At 56.9% G+C, this 27379-nt stretch overlaps 1 protein-coding gene across 3 annotated transcripts in view; it reads right to left on the reverse strand.

The window, feature by feature from the left end:
• The window catches only part of JADE2 (jade family PHD finger 2), a 46594-nt gene extending 23048 nt beyond the window's left edge, over positions 1-23546 (reverse strand). Inside the window, exons 1-4 of one of the 3 annotated variants that reach the window (XM_012651342.1) lie at positions 23204-23546; positions 13784-13841; positions 11568-11665; positions 758-915 (exon numbers count right to left, since the gene is read on the reverse strand). In XM_012651342.1, coding sequence (XP_012506796.1) covers positions 758-915; positions 11568-11665; positions 13784-13841 — 314 coding nt within the window. In that variant the 5' untranslated portion in view covers positions 23204-23546. Of the gene's footprint in view, positions 1-757; positions 916-11567; positions 11666-13783; positions 13842-14483; positions 15726-22927; positions 22945-23203 lie in introns of those variants that run through there. The other 2 variants (XM_012651345.1, XM_012651343.1) reach the window with 2 other exon arrangements.
• Between the last annotated feature and the right edge of the window lie 3833 nt (positions 23547-27379).

Raw genomic sequence — 27379 nt, forward strand, 5'->3', positions numbered from 1 at the left:
TTGGCTGAACTCTGTAGCTGGAGGCAAGACCCTCGGCCATGTGGCTGCCTCCGAACGAGAGCAGCCGGGGTCTCTCTGCCCCGTGAGATCAGAAGGCTGTGGAGCCCGGAGAGGACGCGTCTCCGACCCAGCCCTGGCAGGAGAGCCCCCTCGCAGGCTGGGGGCGGCAGCTGCTTCCGGAGCATCTCCTGTGTGCCAGGCACTGGACTCCCCCGCAAAGGACTCTTTTTAAGGTTCAGGAACTCAGGAGCATGGCTTACCCCTGTCTTAAAGACTAGTTAAAACTCTCGAGATCTCCCTGATCAGATCGACATCCACATAACCACGGCCAGTCTTTGTGGAGTGCTCGCTGCTCGCTGCGCGCCAGGCCCCGGGCTGGGAGCCTTCCACGCGTCACTTCACTACACCACCCAACGCCACCACTGCATGAGGCGCATTAGTTATTATCATCATTCCCATTTCACAGACAAGAAAACCGAGGCCCAGAGACATGACACTTCTGGTCCACGGTCACACTGAAAGCAAGTGGCAATCTGAACCCAAGCATTCTGGCTCTAGAGCAAAACCCAAGCCCTCAGCCTCCTGGGTGAACTGCCAGTATTTCTGGAACTTTTCAACAGTTTATCAGACGAGAGAATCGAATGCAGAATAGAGATGGGCAGAAAGGAATCCCAGGACTGGTAGGTCCCTCACCTGGAAGGCAGCCTCCCCTTCCTCCCCGGCCCCGACGGCCCCTCGCCCGGGCCGCCTGGCTCACCTCACCACGGGCTCCGGGATGGCCTCGGCCCCGGCGGGCACCTGCACACCTTTCTCCCACTCCTGTCGCCATGGGTCCGCCAGGATGTAGTAGTCATCTGGGCTGAGCTGGTACGAGTCTGGGATCTTCATGGCAGTGATCAAGTCTGTCCGGAAAACCTGGCAGGAGCGAGAGGGGAGAAACGGCTTCAGACTGGCCCAGGGCGAATGCATGCACCGCGGCAGGCTCTGGCCTGCGCACTTGAGGAGACAACATAGAGGCCACGACGGTAATTAGCAACACATCTTCCCGGAACCAGCACGTGCTTCGCACAAGCAGATGTTTCATACATGTGAGGAACTGGATTCACATTGCTCTGACTTACTGAAGGACAGAGTTTGAGTGACAGATGGAGTGGACCTAAGAGACAAGGAGAAAGACGTGTAGAGGAAAGAACAAAACAAAAAAAACAGCAAAAACTCATAGGGCAGCACGGCTTCTTCTGCTTAAGCAACACTGCCATTACGTGACCGTTCAGGGAGTCTCCGCTGGGGGTTGCAGTCGCGTTACCTGTTCGCACCCACAGGCACAAGCAAAGGCACGAAACAGCACAGGGCACCAACGCAAGGAAAACGAGAGGCCAGGACCTTCCGCCAACAGCCGAGGGATGGCTGGGCTTGGGGCAGCCTAGAGAGTGGCTTGGCCTGAGTCAGGACCTGCAAGGTCCCTCAAGAACAAGGACACTCTGTCTTCTACCTGGGCAGGGGCTCTACGTGACCACACTCCGAGTGCGATGGCGCAGGAGGACAGGGTTGTCCTCCTTCTTAGTCGAGCCCATCCACGTCTCAGAGCCAGGCCGTGAGTGGTCACACCGCGATGCTTTTGTTTTCCTTCCGAGGACCCGCTCGCTCGGGGCCAACTGCTTCCCCAGGTTCTGTCTCCTGCCCCCACCTCTGCCCAGAACGCTCTGTGAACCCCGTCCTGGCCAGCACTGACAACGCCTCCTGCCCCGGTCGCCTGATCTCACCGTGACCCCCGCAAGTGCTGCTGTGGGATGTGGTGGCACCTCTGGACACCATGTGACTTGCTCGGGTCCCAACCTTCCCAGCGATCATCACTTGAGAGTCACAAGTTGAAGAACTCGCGTCGCTGAGACGAAAGAAACCACTTCAAGGAGGACTTGAGGCCTCCGACCAAACTCGGAACCTAACCCTCCCCCAGAAGTCAGCACGCACAGCTGTGCCCGGGCCTGCGTCAGCTCACTACAGACCGGCTCACGGTCACCTCCGCGGCCAGGGGCCCAGTCACTGGCTGTGTGTGCCTCGTGTGAATCCAGGTCCACAACCACGAGGAACACGCCGAGATGGGCGCCGAGGGGCCCAGAAGCAGCATCTTGCAGAGTCTAATTAACGTCTGCGTCTAGCTGGAGACAGCCCTGGCTTGAAAAAGGTCAAGTTTCTTGAAGACTCTATTTGCCAATATAATTTAATTGTTAGGACTAACACCCTAACATTTAATTAGGGTGCCGGTGTAAAAAAATTAAAATCAGATTACAATTAAATGCTAATTAAACAGAAGATGGAATGTGGCTAAGATTTCACAGCCCTGATCATTTGCATATCTTATTAGCAAGGAGTAAGAAAGCTAATGCAAGAGCATACATTCCGGCCCTGGGTGCTTTCGGGGGGCTCTTCAGTAGCCCCCCTTTGTTGGCTGGAGCCTTTCCCCACGGAGGCCTCTGGAGACTCTGCCAAGCCCAGCAGGGCTGGATGACATCATTATGGGCCCCAGCAGGGTGAACTGCCCCCAAAGTGCTCCCAACCCAAGCAAGCCGAGTGTCACGACATCCCAAAGCCCTGTTGTGCTGATGCCTCGGGGAATCAGACATGTGGGACACCCCATCATCCTGCCCCAGAAATCAAACCTACGAGAGACCAGTGTCACCGTGTGCCCTCTGAAGGCACAAGCGGGCTGGAAACCTCTTGCTCTTCCCTTATCTGGGGCTGTAACTTAACTGTCACCCCCTCAGGGATTCCTTCCTACTCACCAGCTCGGGGAGTGCCAACTGCCCGACTGAGCCACTTCTCATCCCAGCCTTTCTTCCCAGCACTTAAACTCCTGGAAAGTATCTGGTTGACTCACAGCGCTTGTGTTTTTATCTCTCCGCGGCCACACCTGTCCTGCTGCCGGCTATATTCTCAGTGCCTGGCACTGAACAAAAGGGCCTCCCTGGGGAATGATCTGATGGGTCTGAGGCCCCTGGCTGGCTCCTGGCAGAGTTTTCTGAACCCCCATGAATGGAGTGAGATACCTCTTGGATACACCCACAGGCTGAAATCCCCAACCACATGGACCCGAATGAGGGGCCCTGAGCAGCAGGCAGCCTCTGCTCTGCCAGGCTTGAAGCCCAAGGACCAGCACTCAGTCCAATCCAGAGTTGGAGTGCCACACCAGCTGGGGAGAGGTGGCCCTGACCCAGGACCAGGCTTGGCATGGAGAACTCAGAGCAGGAAAGGGTCCCGGGCTCTACTTGAGAGTCCCTTCCCACTGCAGTCAGGGAGACACGGGAAAGACAGAAGAGTCTGGTTCCACGAGAGGTCCACGTTTCATCCTGGGTTAGGGTTAGGTCGCTCAGGGAGCAGGTGGCACACTGGACCCTCGTGGCCCTTCCAGGCAGTACGCCCGGAAACACAGGAGGGCAGCACTGTCAGAGGGCATCAGCCGACATGTAGAGCACACCGTGTGCAGAGTGACAGTCTCAGGGCTATTCCTGAGTTAGTCTGTCATTAGCCCCTGTGCAAACGCTGCGAGGTAGGTACTGCCCTCATCCCTGTTTTAGAGAAGCCTGGGATTCCGGTTAGTTAAATAACCTACCCAAGGTCTGCATGTTGGAAGTGACAAAGGAACCCAGGCCGAGACACCTCCTGAGCCACCCAGCACTCTCCGCAGCCCCTTTCGACATATGCTCCCTGCCCAGTGCCCTGGAGTTCCCTAGAAGGCAAATCAGATGGTTTCCCCAAGGGCTAGAATATGCAAATCTGACTGTGGCCTTTGCAAGTTCCAAGCCCTCCAATGGCTCTCCACTGTCCTCCCACCACGCTCAGACTGAGCTGCAGAGCTGATGAGGCCCTGCGGCCACACGGATGCACTTCCGGTCCCCAAGCACTTTTTACCATCCGCCCACGGGAGGACCCTGCCTGGGACACTCCTCCCTCGCCAAAGTGGGGCTGGCCTACTGCATCCTTGAGGTCTTGGTCCATCCCACAGCTGTTCTGGGAAGCCTTCCCCAGTCCCAGGCTGGGATTGGGCTTTGTCTGAACGTCCACAGCCCCTGTATCAGAATCTCTTGGTTTCTTGTCATCTTCTCCACTAGAAGGTGAGCTCAGTGACATCTGGCTGGGCCACAGGGTTGGAGCCCAGCAGCGCAAGCAGGGCCTGGCACATGCTAGGTGCTAACAAATGTTGAATGACTCAAGATCCTTCCATGGATCAACCACCACCTTCCTTGGTTGCTGTCCAAACCAACAGCTGGGCAGCTGGGTACTCTGAGCCTTCCAAAGGAGCCTCTGTACATTTATATAAAACTGTCCATAAATACAGCAGCCCAGCTGTAACCTGAACATCTTCTTGTTTGGAATTGTCAGAGGTTTAGGCTTGGAAATGGCCCAATTATTTTCTTAAATAATGTCTTAGAATGACTTATGAAAATTAAATAAAAAATTAAATGGACACCGATGAACAAGAAACCTTGCTGTGGCAAGAAAGTTGGAAGCTGAAAAATAATCAATTTTCTTAGAATGTGAATGTTTACTATTTTTCTCTCTTTTGGCAGAAATTGACAAATTGTCTTTAAAGGTCTGCTGCCTAGCAACCAAGTTCTTCTGAGCTGCTTGGAGATGTTAATTGTAGCTTCTTCAAAGAGTATGAGGAATGTTTAGAGGCCTGAAACTCTAATAACCAATCTGAGTGCCAGGGGTGCCAATGTAGCCCTGGAGGGCGTTGAAGAGCCCGCTCTGCCCAGATGTGAGGACGCTGCTCCAGGAACACAAAACATGGCTTTGCCCTCCCGTTCCTTTCCTGAGACTGAGGATCACAGCCTTTCAGAAGTCTAACCTTCTGCACCTAATTCCCAGGAATAACTAAAAACAGGCTCTGCAAGAAAGTGTCCGTGGAGGCTGAGCGACCTCCGAAAGCAAATAAAGGTAATGACAACAGGCAACTTCCGCTGTGCACCGACCACACAGCACCACGCTAAGAGTTTAGTACCTGATCGCAGGATTTGTAGATGTTACTTGAACATTTCATCCTGGGACCCTGCATGTCTGCTTTCTTTTCTCAAGGGGTGGATTACTATATCGCAGAAGAGTTCAGACTAAGAGGCACCAAGAGGAAGTTTAGTTACTTAAGGAAAAGCTCCAGCAGTTATCACACAATTACAGAATAGAATTATTTGTGTAATTACTTGTTTAATGTCTATCTCCTCTAATGGTCAAGCTGCGAGACAACAGACTGCACGTGTCCTGCTTGTCACTGTGCCCGTTTTTGGCATAGTGCTTGGCACGCAGCGGGTGCTCAAGAAATGCTCGTAGAATGAGTGAATGCAGGAATGAATGAATGGACCCCAGGATTTGTCTGAAGGACTAAACTCTAAAACTTCCTGTCCTGTCTCAGCAGGAGGGTGGAGGCAGGAGGCTGGCCCAAAGGATTCTTCCAGGTGGAATTGAAAACCTGGTCTTGGGCACTGACCCAAAGCCAGTGAAAACCGCTTTGGCCAGGACTGTCTCTCCTCGACCTCTGTCCACACTGAGAGTCCCAGTGTAGAGCTCAAAGTGGCCTTTTCCCCTCCAACCCTCAAGGAATGTTTTAAGGTCTTTACTGCAAGAGTCAACCTCATCAGATTCATTTCTGAGCACCTCGTCTCATCGGAAACAACAGCAAATAAAGAAAAGTAACTCCCCTGCTAAGGCATTCTAGGTATTGTGTGTTCAATACTTTACGTACATTTCTTCACCTAATTCACACTGCCCCATTTCACAGATGTGGACGCTGAGCTGCAGAGAGGTTAAACCACTTGTTTGAGGTCTGCGCTTACTGCCTGCAAACTAGCCAGGTAGTTCTCTTAAAACGTCTTTCCTGGGCTGGAACCTGTTAAAGAGCGTCTCAGCCAAGAGCAAACTTAGTTAAAATTAAGCGTAAAACAACAGAGAAGTGCTCTGGGAATAGCCCCCTCTGCCCAGACGTCTTTCAAGCTACCACTAGGCTAAGTTGGTAAGATACTTAAAAAAAAAAAAACCACTCTACATCTCTTTCTTTTACTTTCATGAGGATAACAGCACTTCCTGCTCTTAAAGAAAATTTATTACACACATTTCTTTTGCAAGACAAGTCCCAGAGGCCAGGAGGCCTTTCCAGCTGGCGGGAGCAGCAATGTTTCCGACTATACTAGAAGTGGATTCCGCCCCGCGCCCCAGAGGACGGCAGCGTGCGGGCTCCCCCCGCCCCGCCCGCCTCCCTGGGTATCGGATGAGCTGTAGGGGGGCTGGACACTTGGCTGGAAACCACGGGGGCAAACACACAACCCGTTTTTGGATTCTCCTGTTGTTTTATCTCTCAAGTTTGTGAGCATTTAGCATTTACTACAACATACGCTAATCGCTGTCTTAATACAAAATAAGTTATTTCAAACATCTGGCTGACACCTCTGCTCCTTAGGAGAGCATCTTATTTATCCTGCGGTTTTGACTCCCACCACAACCTGGCCACCCCACCGTCACCCTTTGCCAGGGGCAGAAGGATCCCATCTTCGCTCACTACCTTTCTTAGGGTGGGGGTGGGGGAAAGCAGTCCTTATATAGGAACTTCGGGGACTCTGGGTCTGGGGGACACCCCTTTGCTGGTAGAGGCTGCTCCCCTCTTTCCTCCAGGCCCTGTCCCCTGGGACAAGGGGCTGGGCACCAGCAAAAGGGCCCAGTGGCACACGCAAATTACCCCCATTCCCTCATCTAGGGATATGCTAATTTGTCACCAGGGCCTACAGAGGAGCCTGCAGTTGGATCCCAGCTCCCAGCCACCCCGTTCTGGGACCGCCCAGGCTTCCATCTCGGGATGGCCAGCTTCAATGGACATTCCCCACCCCCTGCCCCACTCGCCTCTGGCCCCCCCACCCCAGAGTTCCAGGAGTCTCAGCACAGGACAGTCACACCTACAGGACATAAACCGCATCACAGCACCTGGGCAGGTTCTACCAATAATGACCCTGAGGCTCATGTGCCAAGGGTCACAGACCTCCTTGGTGGCAAGGCCTGGGCCTTTGGCAGAGCCGGCTGCTGCCCCGCCCGTAACGGACACCTTCCTGTGCCGCACCTGCATCCTGCCGACGGAGGGCAAGCTCCCCGGGGACAGGGCCTGCGCGTTCTGTCCCCCAGCACTGAGCCAGGCCCATAGGTGCTCTTGGCTGCTTGCTGATTTTAATCAGCGCCTGCGGTTCCCGTCCAAAGACCCACGTCTCTTCTCTGCCTACTGGCTGACTTCTGACGACTCTGACTTCCTGAAAACACGGCTTTCTACCTCAAGCCAGGCTGCCTGGGGAAACCCACTGCCTCTCTGCCCCGGGCCTGCAGACGACAGCCTCGAACAGCGGCTTCCAGGCTGCAGGGCTGGCCTCCCAGGCTCTGCCAGAAGCGCCTTTCACACCCCCGGTTCACCACCCCGCAGGTCTAGGGCTGGGCAGAAACTTGTCAGTCCCCTATCCCCTGTAGGAAGGGGATGGGCTGGGGGGACCACCCCCACCCACACTCCCTGCCTTGGCTTAGGTCTTTGAGCAGCCTCTCCTTCCTCCTTCGACCCAGCCACAGCTTCTAATCTCGCCCCTAAAAACCCCCAAGCTTTCAGGCAGCAACCAAGCCAGAAACTCTTGTCTTAGGCAAAAAGAGGCAGAAGTCTATGGAGTAATTCCCAACCCTGGCTCCCAACAGGAGGTGTTTTAAAAAGTACAGGTTGGGGGGTTGGAGGGGGCTGGGTGGTAGGAAATTCCTTAGCGGGTACAAGGCGCGCTATTCCAGCGATGGGCACACTGAGGCCTTCACTGTGCCCCCACGCAATATAACCACGTAGCAAAATGACACCTGTACCCCAGACCTCTATACCAAAGATAACACAGGTGCCTGGGGCACTACAACAGACCATTTAAGTCAGAATCCCTGGGGGCGGGGTGAGCTGTGTCCCACAGAGGGTTAAGCGCTAACAGTCGCTGCGCCATTGGGTGAAAGAGGCCAGGCCAGAAACCCAAGACCTCAGCAATCCAGGCCAGGCCAATCCCCTCCCTCCCTTTAGGACTTAAGGGCCAAGGCACAGATTTCGGGTTTGCTGGGATCCCACAGGTAGAGGAAGGCAGCGGCCTGGGTGCCCAGGGGCTGCCCTGCCTGTTCCTTCCACTGCCCAAGGGCATCCGGGGCAGACTTCAGACTGTGTGCCTGACCTCTGGGGAGTCCCGGCCCGTCCTCCTGGCCTCAGTACTGAGCCGGCACTCCTCCTGCACTCCGGCTGAGGGGGGGTCACTTGCTGGGAAAGGGCCAGATGGGCCTGGAGGCCCTTAGCCCTGTCCAGGGTCCTGACTCAGGCCCGGACAGGGTCCTGAGCAATTTCTTCGGCCCTGGGGCACCTCACTTAGCGTAGGCTGCCCCATGATTTGCACTGCCGGGGGACCCCCGACTCGTCATCACAGGGCTCCCTGTGTGTCTCACCCAAACCCAACCCCAGCCTCTCACGGCTGTGGGGTCGCCAGGCCCCTGCCTGTGCTCTGCTGAGCGCCCTCACCATCCCCGTTCCGAGATGAGGAGCCGAGTGAACCACAGGTTCCAGGGCTCTGCAGCCGCGGAGGGGGCGGTTTCTGCGCCGCACGCATGGTTCTGCAAGCGTCCCCGCTGGGGACCTGTGCCAGACCAAGAGCAGACCACGCGAGCAGCCCGGCAGCCACTCCGCAGGCTTCATGCTCCAGAGGACTGGGCAGATGGGGTTCCCAGAGCCCCTTCCCCGGGGTGTCCAAGGCCCTTGGCCCCCAAGCCCAGAAGACTATAAAGGGCCCCTCACCTCCAACCCATTCACAGCCCAGCCAGGAGACTCAGCGCAGACATTCTCTGCCGCCGCAACCTCGCTTGTCTCCACCTGCTCAGGAGCCAAGTAATGTGGAAGCTTCCACTAACCGCTTCCTCTCTCCCCACGGTGACTCGGAACTTGTGCCGGTCATGGCTCAACCTTCTCACTCAGGGGACAAGGGAAACCTCCCACGCTGCTCGCCAGCCCCCTGTGGGAGGAAAAGCTTGTCCTTGGCAGTTTAAGGCTTCAAGGTGGGGAGGCTTCCTCAGCCCTCCTGGAATCCCAGACTTCAGAGGGCAGGTGTCTCCCGGACAGACCCCGTGCATAGCCAGTCCCCAGCAGGGGACTCTTCTCATGGTTTCACTATTTCCAGGTGGGGAAAGGTACAAAGGCTCTGGGCTGGAAAACCCAAGAGGGAATTTTCTGCCCCATGCAAATTTTGTTTTGTTTTGTTTCTTCAGACAGAGTCTCCCTCTGTCACCCAGGCTGGAGGGCCGTGGCCTCATCATAGCTCACTGCAGCCTCAGACTCCTGGCCTCAAGCCATGCTCCCACCTCAGCTTCCCAAAGTGCTAGGATTACAGGCGTGTGCAGGCCCTGCCCCATCCTGCCCTGGCCCCATGCAAATTAACCTTTTTTCTCAGCCTCTGCGGACACCTGTTTCCTCCCAGGCAGCCTGATCCTAGGTATGGAGGGCAGCCCTGCCGCCTGTGCATGGGGGAGGCAGCTCCTCCTCCCACGGTGCCTGCAGAGAGTGGGGCGGGGGCAGGAGACTGGCTTGAGCTCTCCGGGGAGTCAGAACTCCCCCCCACTTCAACCAAACCGCCCCTGACAGCATGCTTCCCAGGACCAGGAAGGCACAAAAACGTGGCTACTGTTTTACTAATTCAACCACTGCAACTGGGGAGTCCCTGAGAGGAGGTCCCAGCTAAGAGGGGGCAGGGCCCCCCAAGGCCCCACCTGCCTTTAGCCTCCCAGGCTGCACTTATGCACGTCCCATCCCCCACCCAGCAGGGCGACTCCAGAGAGCCAACATCCTCCGCCTCCCCCATCCGCATTCCCCGCCCTTAACTGCACTCCTAGAGACGTCCCAGCCATCTCCACCCCACCCCCACGGGCTCAGGGAAGGACCTCAGACTTGGCGGGGGCAGGGAAGATGGGGCGTCAGGACTCAAAGGCCCCCCCGCTCCCACCTCCAAAGGGGAGGATCCTAGGGTAGGGCAGCGGGAGGGGAAAGAGACCGAGGGGGAGGGGAGGAGGAGGAGAGGAAGGGGGAGGAGGGGGACGAAGAGGAAGAGAGGTGCTTTTTCAAATGCAAAGCTTGGTGGAAGCACCCAGGGGCTGTCCGAAGACTAGGCACCAGGATTGCCCCTGTGGTGAGGGGGGGAAGAAGACGGCACTGGCTTGACAAAGACACCCTCCCCCACCCCATGCCAAGGGCTCTGCCCCGGAACTCTGGGCCTTCCCGCCCTTGGCACCATTAGCCCATGGACTTAAGGTCTTGGCTCTTATGACCTTGGGATCCTGACTTTCCTCATCTACAACAGGACTGAGAACCGTGGGCTAGTTTCAGCAACTCCAGCAGCGTCCAGCCCAGAGCCTGGCCACTCTGCAGGCTGCGGTACACTGTCCCGCTTAAGGGCCAGATTTGGGGCCAGGCAAGGTGGCTCACGCCTGTAATCCTAGCACTCTGGGAGGCCAAGGCTGGAGGATCACTTGAGCTCAGTCTGAACAATAGCGAGACCCTGTCTCTACTAAAAATAGAAAAAATTAGGCGGGCGTGGTGGCGCTTGCCTGTAGTCCCAGCTACTGGGGAGGCTGAGGCAGGAGGATCACTTCAGCCCAGGAGTTTGAGGTTGCTGTGAGCTAGGCTGACACCACAGCACTCTAGCCTGGGCAACAGAGCGAGACCCTGTCTCCAAAAAAAGGCCAGATTTGAAACCCCCACCTCTCGATGCTCCTACTGCCCATCTTGCCAAAGGTCTCTGTGCGCGGTACAGTGAATGCCTAGTGCATCAGCACCGGAGACCTGAGAAGGAGCACGAGGGCCCTAGGACGTGATTTTTCAGGGAAAGCGGGAGGCAGGGCCCAACGTCCATCAGTCTGCCCACCCCAGTGCTCTCCCCAACAGCTCCAGAGGCCACGCGCACTCCCTGCTTTAAGAAACAGCCCAGGGCAAAGCAAGGAAGGCTCCAAACACAGGCACCAGTGAAATGGGCTTACTAAGGAGCCCGTGACTCACTGGATGGTGCTGGGGCCCCAAGCCTTTACCCCCACGTTAGCTAATCTTTGTCACCCTTGGCTCAGCCTCCAAAATGTCGTAAATCTGACTGCTTTTTTTTTTAATTAATTAATTTTTTTTTGGACAATTTAATCTGAGCACCAATCCTAGGGCTTCTGACTCCTCTCCTACCACCCAGCTCTAAGCCACTGGCTCTAAGCACTGCTGGACAACTGCGAATGTCTCCCTTTGTCATAGCGGCCGGTGGGACTTTCCATTACAACATCGGACTGTGACGTCACCCTGTTTGCGATCCTTGCAAAGCTCCCCCTCTCGGATCAGCAGGAACCTCTTCATGACAGCCCACAAAGCTCAGGTGTCGGCCCCACCCTGTCCATCCACGCAGCCACACTGGCCTCCCGGCACTGCCAGGAACGCGCCACCTCCCCCCACGCCGCATCCTCACAGCCACCCGCTCTCCCTCCCCAGGGCCTCTGGGAAGCCTGTCACCACCCACCTCGGAGGGCTTCTTTTCGTTGTTCTGCCGGGGCCAGCCCGACTTGGTGCTGCTGGGCAGTTTGGAGCATCTTGACGCCGACGTGGATGTAGCGTGACCTGCAGAGAGAGGACGGTCCGTGAGGGGTCCTGGCGGGCCAAGAACACCGCTCGCCCGTGTCCAAGGACAGGAAGCCTGTAGGGAGCCCTGGCTTGAATGTTCAGGAAGAGGAGACGTCTGTGACCACCTGGTGGACTGCGCCTGCTCTGGGCCTCAGTCTGCCCACTGAGGAATGGGCACACGAAGCCTCCTCCACTCACCAAGCAGAAGGGGCCGGGGAAACCAAAGGCAGTTACGAGGGCTCAGGATTAGTTTACTATGCGACTCCAGAAAAGCTGCCGGGCTTCTTTGGGCTTCTGTGTCTGCCCTGGTCTCATAAAGCTGCAATAAGCCTTCCGTGCCCACTCTCCACAATGCCCCGGGTTAGGTACCATCACGATACTATGGCGAGATGCCCAGCGGCTACACGGAGGCAGGGCAGGGCAGTGGGAAGAGTGTTGCTCTGAAGTAGACCCACAGACTACCAGCTTGAGCCCTGACCCTGCCACTCACTAGCTTGTCACCCTGGGCAAACAACTTTATCTCTCCAATCCCTAGTTTGTTCTTCCATAAAATGACGGCACGAGAATAACTGTCTTCAAGGGGTTGTCGTGAGGATCAAATGATAACGTGTCTGCTAAATCTCAGCACTGTCCTGGCATACAGTGATTCCTCAACAAATACTAGCTACTGTTATTAGGCTCTAAGGCCCTTGCTGGACTTCAGGGCAGTGCCTCTGCCCCTGCAAGGTAAAGGAACAGCAAGAAGGGCCATGGGGAGACCCCAAGGCTTTGGCTGAACAGGGGCAGCAGCCACGGGTGTGCACAGTGGTGGGGGCTGGTGGGGAGGGAGTTGGCCCCAGCCTGGCCCAACCCTGACACAGCTCCAAGGCATACACCCTTCGGAGTACCCGGCCCTCTCGAAGGGCTCCTTGGCCTGCAGTAAGGTTCAAAGCGGAGGACGCAGTTCTTGGTTCTACCGAGCCAGACCACAGGGAGTGCGCTGCAGCCACAGAAGGCCGAATGCTGTGCTCTCTGGCTGCAGGGAGGAAGGGCCGGCCAGGTTCACACCACGGCCAAACTGAGCAAAAAGAACCCCAAGGACAATGATTGAGGCCTGGAGGTAGGGAAGGGACTGGGACCTGATCAGCTGTGTCAGTACATCTATCCTCAGGCTCTGGGGGGCTATGGAACTCGGGGTGCTAGGAGGGGCCTCAGAGATCCCCTCAATCCCACTCGTATACCACATGTGTGAATAAACAGGTCAGAGTTGCAGGGCTGCAGGCCTGGCCTCCCTGGCAGTGCAGCCTCTCCCTCAGCCGGCGCATCCCTGAGGCCGACCACTGCCGGGCAGGATGCTCCCGGCAGCACACCCCTCCCGCCCACGGCAGACGGAACTCCTCGCTCCGACAGGCACAGGCAGGCCTCGCTTCCTGGAGCATCTGAGAGGAGCTGCCCGGTGACCTCGTCCCAGAGCTCTCACCTCGTGCGAACCTCTTTTCTCTTCTCCAAATTTCAGGGGAGGCTCCCTAAACCCCATTTTTTCCTTGACAATGCACCCCCCTACCAGACATCCAACTGACACACCCACCCCACACACGAGTCTACCTCTGAGATTCTGTTGCCAAGATCCCATGAAGGACAGCCTCCTTTGTTCATTGTTCAGCAAACATTTTCTGAGCACCTACTATGTGCCAGATCGTAGAGGGAATACGGCAGCAAGCAAGACATGAGCCCTCTTATCAGTGAGCTCACCACTGGTTAGGAAATCATACTCATCCAGTAATTACAACAGAGCAACAGGTTTTGTGTCTGTTTCACAGAGATTTCCTATAAGGGCCCTGATTCAACCTATACAAAGGCCCCCCAGGGGGGTTGTTCTGTTCCAACCAGAGAAAAACAAGTGCAGCTGAGGCCTAGAGGGTAAAAAGGAGTAGAGTGAAGAGAACAAGGACCTGAAGGCCATGGTAAAGCACAGGGACTTGCTTTGGGGCAGAGGGACCTGACTCGATTTATGCTTTCATCGACATGCCCCTTGGTCAAGCTAAGGCGTGGGGCAGCCTCCTCCCACCTGGGCCCAGGGGCCTGATAGTCATCCAAATGCCTCCCCCATAGGAGCCCCAGACTGGAAGGCCTTACTGTCAGTGGTGTCGGAGTTGTCGCTGCTGATGGAGTATTTTCGTCTCTTCTCTTCCATCTGCAACAAAAGGCAGGCCCATTATACTCGTGCCTTGGGAAATCCTCAACCTCTCAGAAAATCACCCCACGAGCTACCACCCCACGCTTACTCCACCGCAGAAGGATAAGCTCTTGCCCCAGCCTTTGTCTAGAACAGCCCCACCCTCTCCCACCCACCCACAGAGCTCCTGGGTTCAGAGAGGAGGCTGCATCTCCCCCCTCCCGAGTTGAGAGCCCTCAGACAAGCAGGAGGGTGGCCAAAGCTGACACAGAGAGAGGGCATGGGGGCTCAGCAGGCTCAGACTTGACAGTGACCAGGACCTGCCCAGCCCCAGCCTCCACTCAAGGAACTGAGGCCCACCAGCAAATCTACCCCTCCCACTGCAAAGGCCTCCTGAGCTGCACCCCCTCTAGGGAGTGGGGAGGGTAGAAACAAGACTGATTTTTCCAGGAGGATCAGACTATCCAAAGTTGGGGACAAGCCAGCACAGACAGCACCGAGGGCACGGTCCTGAGAGTGGGGGTCAGCAGGTACAGAAATGGATGGGGGCGGGGGAAGTTCCAGCTAGGCCCCTGAGACACACGCGCCAGGCGTCTGGCCCTGGGCTGGGCTGCCCTGCCCTCCTGCCCCAGACAGAAGCACAAACCCACTTTATCTCACCTGGAATATCTAACTTCAAGGCAATAGGGCGACTCTCACATGCCGGCCTCACACAAGCTCACACAGAGCTCAGGGCGCTTCCTCCATCCAGCCACACTGTCTCCTGTTCCTAGCAGGGGAGGGGTGACCTGCCAGCTCCATTTACAGCTGAGGCTCAGCGCCTTGTCCCGCTAGTCATGGGCCGAAATGGGATTTGCTGCGAGGTCTGGTCCCCGAGCCCACGCTGGGCTGCCTTTGTGGCCTCCATCAGCTCCTGCCGGTGGGAAGTGTTTTCCCACCCATTATCCCATTATCTGCGTGACTCCCGGAAGAGGCCTGGTGGCAGAGCCTGCTCTGGTCCCCTGAGAGGGGAGCACACCTTGCTCGCCTGCTCAGGGTCTTACGGCCTGCCTGCGGCTGAGCCCTAACGTGACCACAGAGCCGGGGCTCAAAGTTCAGAGCGTTCCCGCCACCTTCCTGCTCCTCCTGAAACGGCCTCACTGACCACAGCACAGGCCGCAGAGGGAGTCTGTGTCGGGAGAAGGCCCCCTGGCCCACCCACCTGCAGGTCACGCAGGTTCCCCACCCCAGCTCAGGATCCTATCTCCTGCCTAACAGCTGCTGCGCCAGCCCCCGGCTGTTCCTGCTGAGCCCTGGGGTGCCCCTATCTCACTGTGGCCCTGCAGAGACCAGCGAGCATCTGTTCTCTAAGGCCCGTGTGACCACCCAGATCTCTGAGCTGACCAGGACGCCCCTCCCACCTCAGACTCGACCTCAGCCAGGGATTTCTCTCCACCCTTGTCCCCCAGCAGCAGGAGCAGGATGGCAGGAAGGCTCAATGGTTGCTGCCCAGCTCCAAAGGTGCAGGTAAAGTGCCCTCCAGAGGGTGAGGTGCCAAGGGACACCTGGGAGTGTCAGCAGCTTGGATGCCAGGGAGGCAGGATCAAGGACGGCTAAGACCGCTGAGCACTCACTGAGGCAGGTGGCACCTGGGGACACACAGACCTCACTGAGCACTTAGAATAGCCCTTCTTTGTGGGTGGGTATGACGGCCACCTCCCTCTTGCAGAGGAGAATACTGAAGCTCAGGGGTTAAGTGACTTGCCCAAGTCGACAGTGCTTGCGCATGACTCAGGAGACCACGCTTTTGACCTTCAGACTGCCCTGCCCGACAACCCACAGCTGCCACCCTCGCTGCCCTCCAGGGTCTGAGCGTCCAGAGTGTGAGGACCAGCACTTTGGGAGGCCGAGGCAGGAGATCGCTTGAGGTCAGGAGTTGGAGACCAGCCTGAGCAACATAGCCGAGACCCCGTCTCTACAAAAAATACAAAAAAATTAGCCGGGCGCGGTGGCGCGCGCCTGTAGTCCCAGCTACTCTGGAGGCTGAGGGAGGAGGATCACTCGAGGCCAGGAGTTTGGGGTTGCAGTGAGCTATAATCATGCCACTATCCTCATACTTGGCAACAAAGCAAGACCCTATCTCTAAAAAAACTAAATAATAAAATAAAAAATTAAAAGAGGGTGGGGAAGGCTGCCTCTTACCCAGCCCAGCTCTGCTCTGTCGCTGTTGGGGCAGGACCAAGGGGAGAGGTGCTACGAACGCACCCACCCGTTTCTCTCCTGCAGTTGCAAGCATGAATTCCACTTCCCTTCCTTTCCAGCAAAGGGGGCACTTCCCGGCCAGGGTCTCCCACAGCACTGAAAGTAGGGGCTGAGGGTCCAGGGCGACAAGTTCAGATCCTAGCTCCACCGCTCGCTAGACTAAGGACGATGGGAAAGACATGCCTCCCAGAAGACTGGATCTGGCTTTTTACATAAATTTCCTGAATTTAAAATGTTGGCAACTGAGTCAGAATTTTTAAAACACTTCGCGAGGGCCAAACTAAACATGTGTGCAGGCCAGAATCAGCCGGCGGGCGTCGGTGAGAGCAGTGTGCAGCCCCGAGCACCGTGGCTGGAGACCCACGCAGGTGCGAGCTACTAATCCCACGGCAGTCCTGGGCCAGGTCGGAGAGTCCCCACCCGTGCTCACCTGGGGGGGCTCCTCTGACAGAGGGGGCAGTGACCTTACACAGTAAGGAAGGTCCCCTAGAACGGACGCCTTGACTGCCCACGTCCTTGTCACGATGCCGTTTCCTACTGTCCAGGGACCAACAGGTGACTACCAGCAACGCAGGCCTCCACCCCACCCCAAGCCAGTTCCCCGTCCAACCTGTCCTCCCCAAAATGCCCCAGAGTGCCCAGGGATCGTGCTTCTGGGTCAGGGCTGCCCCACGACAGGCTGTTATTAAGCGAGCGGATTGTGTGGCGGCTTAATTGGAGTAATAACTAGTTTTCAGAGGGAAGTCACTGTTTTGTAAGTGAAGCTTCTTTCCTTTGAACCAGGTCTTTCCCAAAGGCCTGCCTACCCCAAGTTGAGCCCTCCCTGTCAGAGTGGCTGACGAAGCTCCAAGTGAGGCCTGGGCCCCCATGAGACACCTTCTTTCCCGTGAATCACCCTGGTCCCCAACCCAGTAAGCGGGCACGGAGGGCCGCTTTGCCAAAGCTGAAATCCAGGACTGCAAACGGAGCTGGGAGGAGGTACTGGGACTCGGTCTTGGCCTCTGGTTCTCCCTCTCCACTGGCCCCTCCCGTCTCCCTCAAAGCAAAGTCTGCTCTGGGAGAAGAGTATCTCAGTGTCACAAGGCACTTGCTTTTAGGGACAGAAAGTGCTCCTGAAATCCTACCTACACAGGAGACTCTAGGAAAGAAGGGCTCTCTTTTCCTGCCATCTGCACCTGTCATGTCAACCCCAGCACATAGACACCTGGAGGGAGCTTTCCTTCAGGGTGAGGGTGCCCTAGAGTCCCCTCAATGGAAAGGACGCCCACAGCCTCTCTGAGCCGCTCTGTCCCACAGCCAGTGCTCGGCAAGTCCACTGGGCTCTGCCTCCAGAACGCAGCCACGTTTTCCATCTCTGCTGTCACCTCGCTGATCCAAGCCACCCTCATCCCTCGCCTGGAGCCCTTGTTCATCTCCCAGCTCGCGGCACCGCTCCCCCATCATCCAGACTCCACACAGAGCCAATCTTTAGAAGCATAAAACAGAGGCCCCGAGCGATGGTGCCCAGTGCCAGCTGCCCAGGGGGCTGAGGTGGGAGGATCACTTGCGGCCAGTTTGACACCAGCCTGGGCAACACAGCAAGACCGCGTCTCTAAAAAACAGAAAAAATTAGCTGGACGTGGTGGCTTGTCCCCATAGCCCCAGCTACTTGGGAGGTTAGGTGGAAGGATTGCTTGAGCCCAGGAGTTCAAGTCCAGCCTGGGTAACACAGCAAGACCCCATCTCTAAAAAAAAAAAAAAATTAAAGCATAAATTCAGATCACATTGCATCCCTATCAAAAATCTTTCAAAGGCTTCCTGCTGACCAAAGGGCAAATCTCCAGCTCCTGACCACAAGACCCCACTCAATCCGGCCCCTGCCTACCTCGACAAGCTCGTATCACCCCTTCCTTACCACCTTCTAGCCACGCTGGCCTTCTTTCACTCCCTCGCACGAGCCAGAGTCCACGCTGCGAGACCTGTGCTCAGGGGCGCTCACTGCCTGTAATGCTCTTTTATGTGGTCTGTGCACGTCTGACTCTTCCCCCTTCAGGTCTGAGCTTAAACGTGGCCTATGTCAGTCTATGCCGATCACCCATCTAAGGACATGCACCACCCGGTGTCTTCAGAGCACCCGTCACAGCTGCTGTTTGTCGGGCTACTTGTTGAACGTCCTTCTCCTTGGCTATGTACGTTCCACGAGGAGTAGGGAGCTTTCTGTCCAGATCCCTCAGCAACCCCCTCGCACTGCACCCAGCACATAATAGGGAGTGCTGAGTGTGCTCTTGTCCCCTCCCGCCAGAAGTGCTGGGACCACACAGCCCAGCTGGCCTGCCTGTGGCTTGCAGGAACAAACACCCCAGCCCAAGATTTCACCCTGTTTTCACAGCCCGCCTTCCCCGTCTTAACCTCACACATTTTCCAAGAGGCTTTATTTGGTTGGGCTCCTGGCTAATGATCAATGTCAACTCAGTAATAGGGCAGCAATTTGGTGGCAGATGTTTTCTTGGCAGCACTAGCCATGGGTCTTGGTGGGGGCCTCGGGTCTGGACCTGAAACACCAATGCCCAATGCCAGCCCCCTTTAAAGACCTCTCTGCAAACAAACTCAAATAAACACCCCGGGCCTCCATTAACGCCCTTCCAGCTGACCCTGGGAACAGTGGGCCTTTCAGGCCGGCTACTGCAGCCGCTCCCCGGGCAGTTAAAACACCCCAACCTGGCCTCCAGCTTCTCCTCTCCAGGGGCCACCAGGCCTGCCCTGCCCGCCACCACACACAGCAGGATTTCGTCCTCCTCCTTTAAAAAAGGGGGGGAAAAAGGGCTTTCAAGCAGGCAATTTACCATTCCAGACACAATCTTTCAAAGAGAAACAAAAACTCTCCCTGTCTGAGGCAGACCGCTAAGGCGTGTGTGTAATAAGATGCTAATACAATTTAATGATATTTCGGCTGGAAAACCTGTCCTCAGAGCCTCCTTGTGTCGGGAAGGCCAGACATTCAGAAAACAAGAGCTGCACACTCTTAAACCGCTTTAAGTGGGGGTCAGAGCCCCACTCTTCCCTATCTCTCATTAACTTTAATGCCTTCTCGGGGACAGCAATTGCAGTTACAAAAATGATTCTGCACACACAGGGGAGAGGCCTGCTGCCTGGAGCCCTCTCCCCGGCTTCACAACTGCTTCTCCAAGCCTTGGGGAGCCGAACCCTCCTTCGACGCCCATCACGGCCCACCTGCCATTCCAAGTGTCCCAGAGGGCACCCGGCTCCCCTAGCACATGCTGCCCACGCCCGCCCTCTGGGCCATTTCTGGGGACACACCAAGGGGCGCTGGGAGAATGAGGGCTTGGTCTACTTTGTCCTTTAGCCCTTCCTCACCCTCTTCTTCGCCTCAGAGAGGGTGAAGCTCAGGCCGCTCGCTCCCACATCTGGCTGCCCATTGGCCTCGGCAGGATCCTCTGACCCCTTCTTCAAAGAAGGGAGTTGGCTCTCTGGCCTAGCCTAAAGGTGAGAGATCAAAGGTCAAAGCTGCATTGGGGCCCTCCCCAGGTCATTAATAAAAACAGTAATAATGGCTAATGCCAATCAAGTACTTACCACATGCCCGGCTTTGGGCCTAAGTCTTTCTTAGGCAATGTGTCGCTCACTCTGCACACCCACCATGAGGCAGGTGCTGTTATTAAGCAGATAAAGAAACTGAGGCACAGAGCCATTATCACAGCTGGCAACTGCACAGGCAGGATTCAAACCTAAGCTGACTCCAGAGGGTGTACCCCATCCCCGGGGGGCTAAAGTGTACAGGCCTGTAAGTTCCTGGGTGTGGATGGGGTAATTCCTATGGGCTGTCTGAAGGGGAGCTTTGAGCTGGCACCTGTGGCTTTTGAGCCACATGGTATGGGTCCTTTGTGGAGGACACGGCAAGCCAGGGGTATCCTAATCCCCCCAACTCTCACCTGTCCTCCCCCTCAGAGAACCCAAAGAGAGAACTTTTAGGTCCCAGAGAGCCTGCTGCAAGTGCTCTGAAGAATCAGGACTGGAAGCCTCTTCCCTAGGCTGAGCATAAGACAACCACCTCCTTGTGAGCAGGAGCACTGGTTACAACCAGAACACCCTGCCCCCAACCAAAAGGATGTGAGAGTCAGTGTCAAAGGCCTAACTGCAAGACTGCGGTGTGTCTGGGGCCCGGGGACCAGCAGTCCCACCTCACCTGTCAATGAAAGCTAAGTGGAGATTTCTGACAGCCTCTTGGATCACTGGTACTGGCTGTTTGGCCAGGCAATTTAGGGAAAGGAAAAGCATTTTGGATGGGAAAATGTTCTGGAAACGTTTGCTGCATCCTGAGCCCAAATAACTCTATCCTTAAACACTTCATCTCCCAAAGTGCTGGGAAGACCCTTGGCCAAACAGTTTCAAAACCAACATTCACTGTAAGTCCTGCTGCCTGGGGTGAGGACTTCCCTCTGAGAGGCATTTGCTGCAGAACCAAATGCTCTTCCACTCAAAACAACAGCCAACAGCACTTGGGACAACTGAGAAGGCTCCAGATCAAACAAACATCCCTTTTTTCTCCTACCATGCAAACTTTCTCAATAAATTATTCGCCCACTTCGGATCAAAGCCTGTTTTTGCAGCCTGTGACCTAAAAAGCAAATAGCATCTCTTAAACATGAAAGCCCTCCTCCCTGCCTGGGTCAGCTTTATTACTCATTCCTTCCTTCTTACAGTTATTCTGTTGTTATTTTCCTCCTCTGCTTGTTAGATCGCTCTGCGAGTCCCAACCCGTCTGAGGAAGACGGGACAGGAGGGATGGTGTGTTCATTCGGGGCCTTAAGGTGAGACAGGAAGGCAGGGTAGGGGAGAAGCCAACACCCTGAGAACCCAGGAAACAGGGCCAGGCCCGGTTGGCAGCTCCCTGCCCAGCCCTTTTGCCAAATGTCCTACTGGGAATTTTACCAGTTAAGGGAGGGAGTTCATGCCACTCTGGGAGGAGGGGCCACGCGGCCCTACCACCTCCCAGGCCCAAGACTCAGTCTGCAAACATAAATGTTAATAAGGAAGCCTCCTGACAGCTTCTGTGGGCTCAGAACTCGGGGCTCCTCCTCCTTCCAACAAAGGCAGGGCAGCAGGGCCTTTTCTGGCCTGTCCTAACTCCTTTGGAACTGCTCTGGATGCAAACCACGACATCTCCGCATGACCCCCTGCAAACTGACCCAGGGTAAAACTTTGTGCCTCGCAACCCTGCAGAAGACGAGCCTGGGGTGCCAGGCGCAGGGGCGAAGTCTGCAACTCTGCAGTTAAGACCGCCCTCGGCACAAGGCAAAGAAACGCGGCGCCCCTCCCCCTCCCCCAGCCCCCGGCACGAGGCCAGGGGCCAAGCTGGTAAAAAAGTGCCCGGGCCAGCGGCGGCGGCGGAGGGGACTGGGGGTGCGCGCCTCCAGCCCGCCCCTGGAGGCGGCCCGCGGGAGCGCAGGCCGGAGGCGCGCCGGCGTGATTCCTGCCGCGGGAGCCGGGAGGAGGAGCCGGAGGTGGCTGCGGGGGGCTCCGGCCCCAGCGAAGGAAGGGCAAGAGGCGGTTCGGGCCGGGGGCGGCGCCGGGCGGTGGGTGGGCTTGACGCCCGGCTTGGGGAGGGGTTTGGGAGCCGCCGGAAAGGGCGGCCGAGCCCCGGGGGAGGCGGCCGCGGCGCGTAGTAAGGGACGGGGTGCGGGGCTGGGCCTCCGGAGGCTGGAGAGAAGCCTGCCCGCTGCCTCGCGGACGTCCTCATCACCGCAGCACAGCCACGAATCGCCAAGTTGACCCCTCACCCCTCGGCCGGGGGAAGAGGGTGTTTCGGGACCCAGGGATGGGCGGGAAGCAGCCGCGGGAGCCACAAGTCTGCACCCAGGCGGGGAGGAGGCGGGCGGGAGCCGCTCCGCAGGCGCAGGCGAGTGGGTGGGAAGAAGGGAGGGTGAGGAGGAAGGAGGTGAGGCCGGGAAGATGCCACTGCCGGGGGCGGGGCGGGGCCGCGGATCCGGCGAAGGGACTGCAGCAGTGCTCGGTGGGGGCGGGGGCTGCAATGTCACTCATCTGGGAATCAGGTGTGTGAGTCCCAGACAGGGTCCAACGCTGGCCTTCGCCTGCATATTCCCGGTACCACCCAGGGCGCAGGGGCGGAGGCGGAGGGCAGGGGGACTGCGGCTATGTCCCCAGAGCGGGACGCGAACCGGCCGAGTTGGGAGAAGGTAAACAAGGGCCACGCCCCCTGCCGTCGCCCCGCGGGCGCGCACCCGCCGCTCCGGCCGCCGCCGGTACATTTCCACTCTCCCCGCGCCTCTCCCCCGCCGGACTCCCGCGCGGCCGCGGAGGGGGTGCTGCCCGCGACCCCAGCCCGCGCCCGGGCGCCGGGGCTCCGCACCCTCCACACTCACCTGGAAAAGGTGTCCCCCGCCCCTCCAGGAAAACTGTGTCTAATTTGTGCAGAGCCTCAGAGCCCAGAAGCCGAGCATGCTGCCCCCGCGTGCAGCGCCCGCGTGCAGCCGGCCCGGAGAGGGGGCGACAGGGCGGAGGCGGTGGCCCCCGGAAGGTGTCTGGGACCGGACCGGCTGCACGTGAGCCCAGCGCGAGGTCATGTGCACCGGCTCAGCCCGGTTCGGCGCCCGGACGTGCTGCGTATCAACAAAATGAAACTCGGGGAGACAGGGGGGCAGAAAGCTCCGCGTTCTCTGAGCCCCCGCCCCCGGCCGCTCGACCCCCCGACTCCTACCGGCACCCATCTCCAGTCGCGGCCCCGCCGCCGGGCTGGAGCCCGCGGGGCAAGTTGCAGCCCCGGCGCGCCCCCGCCCGCCCGCGCCCCCTCGCCGGCCCGGGGGCGCTTTGCCGCAGTCATTAATAAAGAAGGTCGCCAAGCTCACCCTTCCAAAAGTTGTTGTTGCATGCGCCCCTCTCGGCCTCCCCGCACTGTACTCTTTAAACACGACTGACCAACATGCGCAATCTCTCCCCGGTGCCGTGCATCCCCCCACCCCCCGCGCGCTGGCTTCCTAGAACAGGCAGCCAGCAGGAGAGAGAGGGAGCGAGCGAGCAAGCGAGAGAGCGAGGGAGCGAGGAGCGCTGGCAGATCTGTTGCAAAAACACCAAATAACGCCGTGGAGATGCGCAGGGCTCATCCGCCGGGGGCTGGATCTTACCTTGCTCCGCGGTGCCCTCCCGGGGGGCGCTGCCCTCGGCTACGCGCCGCGGCGGGGACCGGCGCGGGAAGGATGCTCCCGAAACCAGGAGCTCCCGGGGCCGGCGCGGGAGGGCGGGGGGCGCGCATCCATCCGGGGTCGCGGCGAAGGAGGCGGCCGGGCCCGTGGCGTCCCCGGCCCCACGCCCCTGCCGGGGACGGTCAGCCAGCCGGACCTGAGCCGGTGCTGCTAGGAGTGGGCGCAAAGTAACTCCATGGACGCTACTCACCCCCCCAAAATACAGCCTCCAACTGCGATGGCCGCGGTCGGCACCATTCACCAACCCCCTGTGTATGTTTCTGTTTCTTTTTAAACCAAGACTTCCTTGTGATCTCTTTAGAAAAAAAAATGTGTTGGGGTGGGGGTGGGGTGGGGGCGGGCAGGAGGAGCAAGGGAGGGGGAGTAGCTACTTTTTTCTTATTCACTCGGATCTCCGCTCCCGACACCCCCCGGCGCCCCCCCCACCGCCGCCCAGTTGTTTGGCTCCCGCGGCAGGTCCAGGTAGCGCTGCGGGCCCCGGGGGGAGGGTGCCCGGCCCGGCCGCCCGCCTGCCTGCGCCCTTGGCTCGGACTCCCCATGGACTCCGGGGCGCCCCCAGCCCGCCCTGTCCCCAGGGCCGGGCCCGAGCGGCGGCTGCGCCCGAGCGAGTCCCGTCAGGTCTGCTCACACTTCACACACTCACACACCCCGCCCCTCCACTCGCGCACTCGCACTTTCCGCTCACACCCCGCCCCCTTCGCGCCCCAGACCCGGGCGGCGCCCCCCGCAACCTTAAAAAAAAAAAAAAAAAAGAAAGAAAGCTTATACTTAAAAAAATCTTTTGGCGCCATATTAATGACGTACTTAAAATTTGCCATTTCTCCCTGCGTCAAAAAGACGTTTCTTTGCAAATAACAGCCTGGAGGCGACACTCGCGGAGGGAACGAGGTTTGCACCGAGCACCCCGCCCCCCGGGGCTCCAGCTCTGGAAGACCCTCGCCCTAGGCCCTGCTTCTGAATCGCTGGCTTTAGAATGCGAATCGAATAAATCGCGTGGCGTTTTGCAGCGCCAGAAGTGAGCAGAAAGTGCTGGCAGGAGAGGAGGGGAGGGGCGCGCGCGAGCCTGGGGGAGGGGACGCGGCCCTCCCCCCAAAATGGAAACTAACATCCCGGGCGGGGGAAACTTGAAATCGTGGGCGACCTCAAGAAAATAGGGGCGGTCCGTAGAGAGGGTCCCTAGTGGGCTCGTCGCCCTCTCCCCCCTCCCCCTGCCTCCTGGCGCCTAACGCTGCCCCGCATTTCCGGGGGTTGGGGAACGCAGTGATGGGTGGGTGGGTAGCTGGGCTGCACGTCCTGGCCTCGGTAGGATTTTGCCCCGGGGCATCCCCTTCCCCCTTGCTAATCCCTCCGTTCCCCCTAAAGGGTTAAAGAACGAGGGGCAACTTCCAAGGGCGGGCACTTGGCGAGGAAGCGGGGCGCCCCTCTCCCCACCCTTCGCCTCCTCGCCCCTCCTCCTCCGGCTCCACTTCCCGACTTGACCTTGTGGTGCACAAACAGTGCGCTCGGATCCTCGCAGTTTCTGGAAGAAGAGCCTGCGCTCGCCAGGCGGGCGGGCTGTCGGGCTGCTCGCCGGCGGTGGCGGGGCCTTGGGTCTGTTCCCAGAGCCGCGGGCCACACCCACCCAACCCGCTGCGCCCGCCGCGCTCACCTTCTCTCGAGGAAGGGGAAGGGCTGGCCTCGGATGGGGAGGGGTGGGGGTCAAGCTTCAGCCTCCTCAGAATGCCCTTAGCTGGGGAGGGGGTGGTCTGGCTTCGGGCGCAGGTTCGGGGAGATCTGGGAGCCTGGCCCTACCTCCCCAAAGCATCGTTGCCAACTTTTTCTTCCCCCTCTCTCGGCTATCCCTCAGAGATGATCCAATAATTTTTTTAAGCTCACCTTTGGCTTGGAAGGCACGTGGGTGAGTTGTGAATGGGGACAGGAGTCGCCTTCCCTCAGCAAGACTAAAGGTTGTTTTTTCTTCCTTTCCTCTCCACCCCCTTCTATGGAAAGATAAATATTCAATTTACATAAGATGACATTTATGTGACAATTAAGAAGATTCCCCGATGGAATGTTGTGAACACATTTGCTTATAGGAGAAATAAATCTAATAATAAACAAACTCATAATAACAGCACAAATCCTCCGACAGGGTGGATTGTCTGCCCAACAAAGAAGGAGATGATGGATGCTGAAATAAGCACTTTCTGCAACAAGAAAGAAATATGAGCTCAAAGGGAATCACTGCAACATTTCTCTTCCTTGGCCTTCATTCACAAAGTCTGAGAAGAGCCGTCTGGCAAGAGGGGCTGGGTATCACCTCCCGGTTAAACCTAGCTCTGGCTCTCAGTGGTCAGTTAGTAGAATTTTTTTTCCAAGCCAAGCTCAGCGTCTGGAAACAGGTGTCGCAGACTGAGAGTGTGTAACGAGATGGTTAAATACCTGGGTTCTAATTCTGGCTTCGCAGTTCAGAAACTGTGTGATATGGACAAGTGGATTCATCTCTCTGGGTCTCTTTCTGCTCTTGTAAAATGGGGTAGTTGGAGGGTCCCTGAGGCCATGTGTGCACACATACATATATGTATATTTGTACGTGTATGTGCTGTATGTGTAAAGTAGGGCCTGGCTCAGAGTGCACAGTGCACGTCAGTACTTTGCCTGGTACCTAAGTTTTTTTGGAAGGATGAAAGTGCCCTCTGAAAGCTCTTAACACTGCAAAACTGGGGGACAGTAATTTCTGTCTTACCCTCTGTCAGGACATACACAAGGTCTCCCAGTGTACGCAAAAGGAGGAGAGAAAACTGTGATTGACGGTAGGCTTGGGTAGCGAGGTCCAGACAGCAGTGTCAGCCGCATGTCTGGGGTGGGAGTGAAGGCACCAGTGTACAGTGGCACAGTCTAAGGGGACTGCTCTGGTTGGGTCTGGCCACAAAGGGTTTATATGCAGGAGAGGACAGGACAGACTCCTGCTAGCCCTCAGGATCCCAGGAACCAGAATGGGGAGATGCCTTGACAAGCAGTTACAAAGCGATCTCTAGAGGTGGAAGAGGGAAGGGATGACCGTTTTAAAGAGCATCTGCTCTGGGCCGTGCACTGTGTGAGCTGCTCACAGCAGCCCTGTCTTACCTGTTCAGAAAGGTTTAGCAACTTACCAACAGTTACACAACTGGTAAGTGGTGGCAGAATTGGTTCCTAGGTCCAGCTGACCTTGAGACCTGTGTGGTTGTCATTTTACCCCACTGCCACAAATGGAAAGTAGTAGTATTACTGGTTTGATTGGGGATGGGGGACCAAGGAAGAGAATTTTGCGAGCAGCACTTTGCCTCTGAGATGGTTGCCTGAACTTGAGGTGAGACCCAGGCCGTCTACTTAGTCCTTGAAAAGACCTCTTGTTTGGGACTGGAAGCCCGGTCGGAATCGCTGGATTCTCGCGGCTCTCTGCTACTGTTTAAGGTTAACCTTGGGAGCGTTAACAGAATGATAACGATAAAGCTAATTATAACTCTTTAATCTATTAAAAGTCTCCCAAATCATTCATTAACTTTTTACAGGAAGAAAATGAGAAGCAGCAGAGTTCTTGGAGATGTTAATCATTCATTTTTTTCAACAAGTATTTATTGAGTGCCTCCTGTATGCCACGCTCCATTCTAGGCGCTGGGGACACAGCACAAACCAAGCAGAAAAAATGCCTGGTCTTGCGGAACTTACTTTCTTATGGAAGGAGAGACACAATTAAAAAATAAACAAAACGTATTTGATGTTGACAGTCATTAAGTGCTATGGAGAAAAATAAGTAGGGAGAGGTGATACATAGTGTGGGGTGCAGTGGGGAGCGGTCAGGGAGGGTCTCGCTGAGAAGGTAGCTTGTGAGAAAAGGAGGTGAAGGAGCAAACTGCATGTAGGAATCTATGCGTGTGCGAAGGCACGTTCTAAGCCTGAGCTTCTTGGCCCGGAGTCCACAGACTTCCTTCTCCATAGGTCTGTGCGTGGAATTCAGGGCATCTTGACCTTAGATGAGGAACAAAATTACAACTTTATTTTCACTAATTAAGATTTAACGTATTCTTCAATTATGAATACAGGCAACGAATCAGTGATATTGACAGCACCGATGACATT

The sequence above is a fragment of the Propithecus coquereli genome, unplaced genomic scaffold (genome assembly GCF_000956105.1).
Source record: "Propithecus coquereli isolate 6110/MARCELLA unplaced genomic scaffold, Pcoq_1.0 Scaffold353, whole genome shotgun sequence".
NCBI classification, from domain to species: Eukaryota; Metazoa; Chordata; class Mammalia; order Primates; family Indriidae; genus Propithecus; species Propithecus coquereli.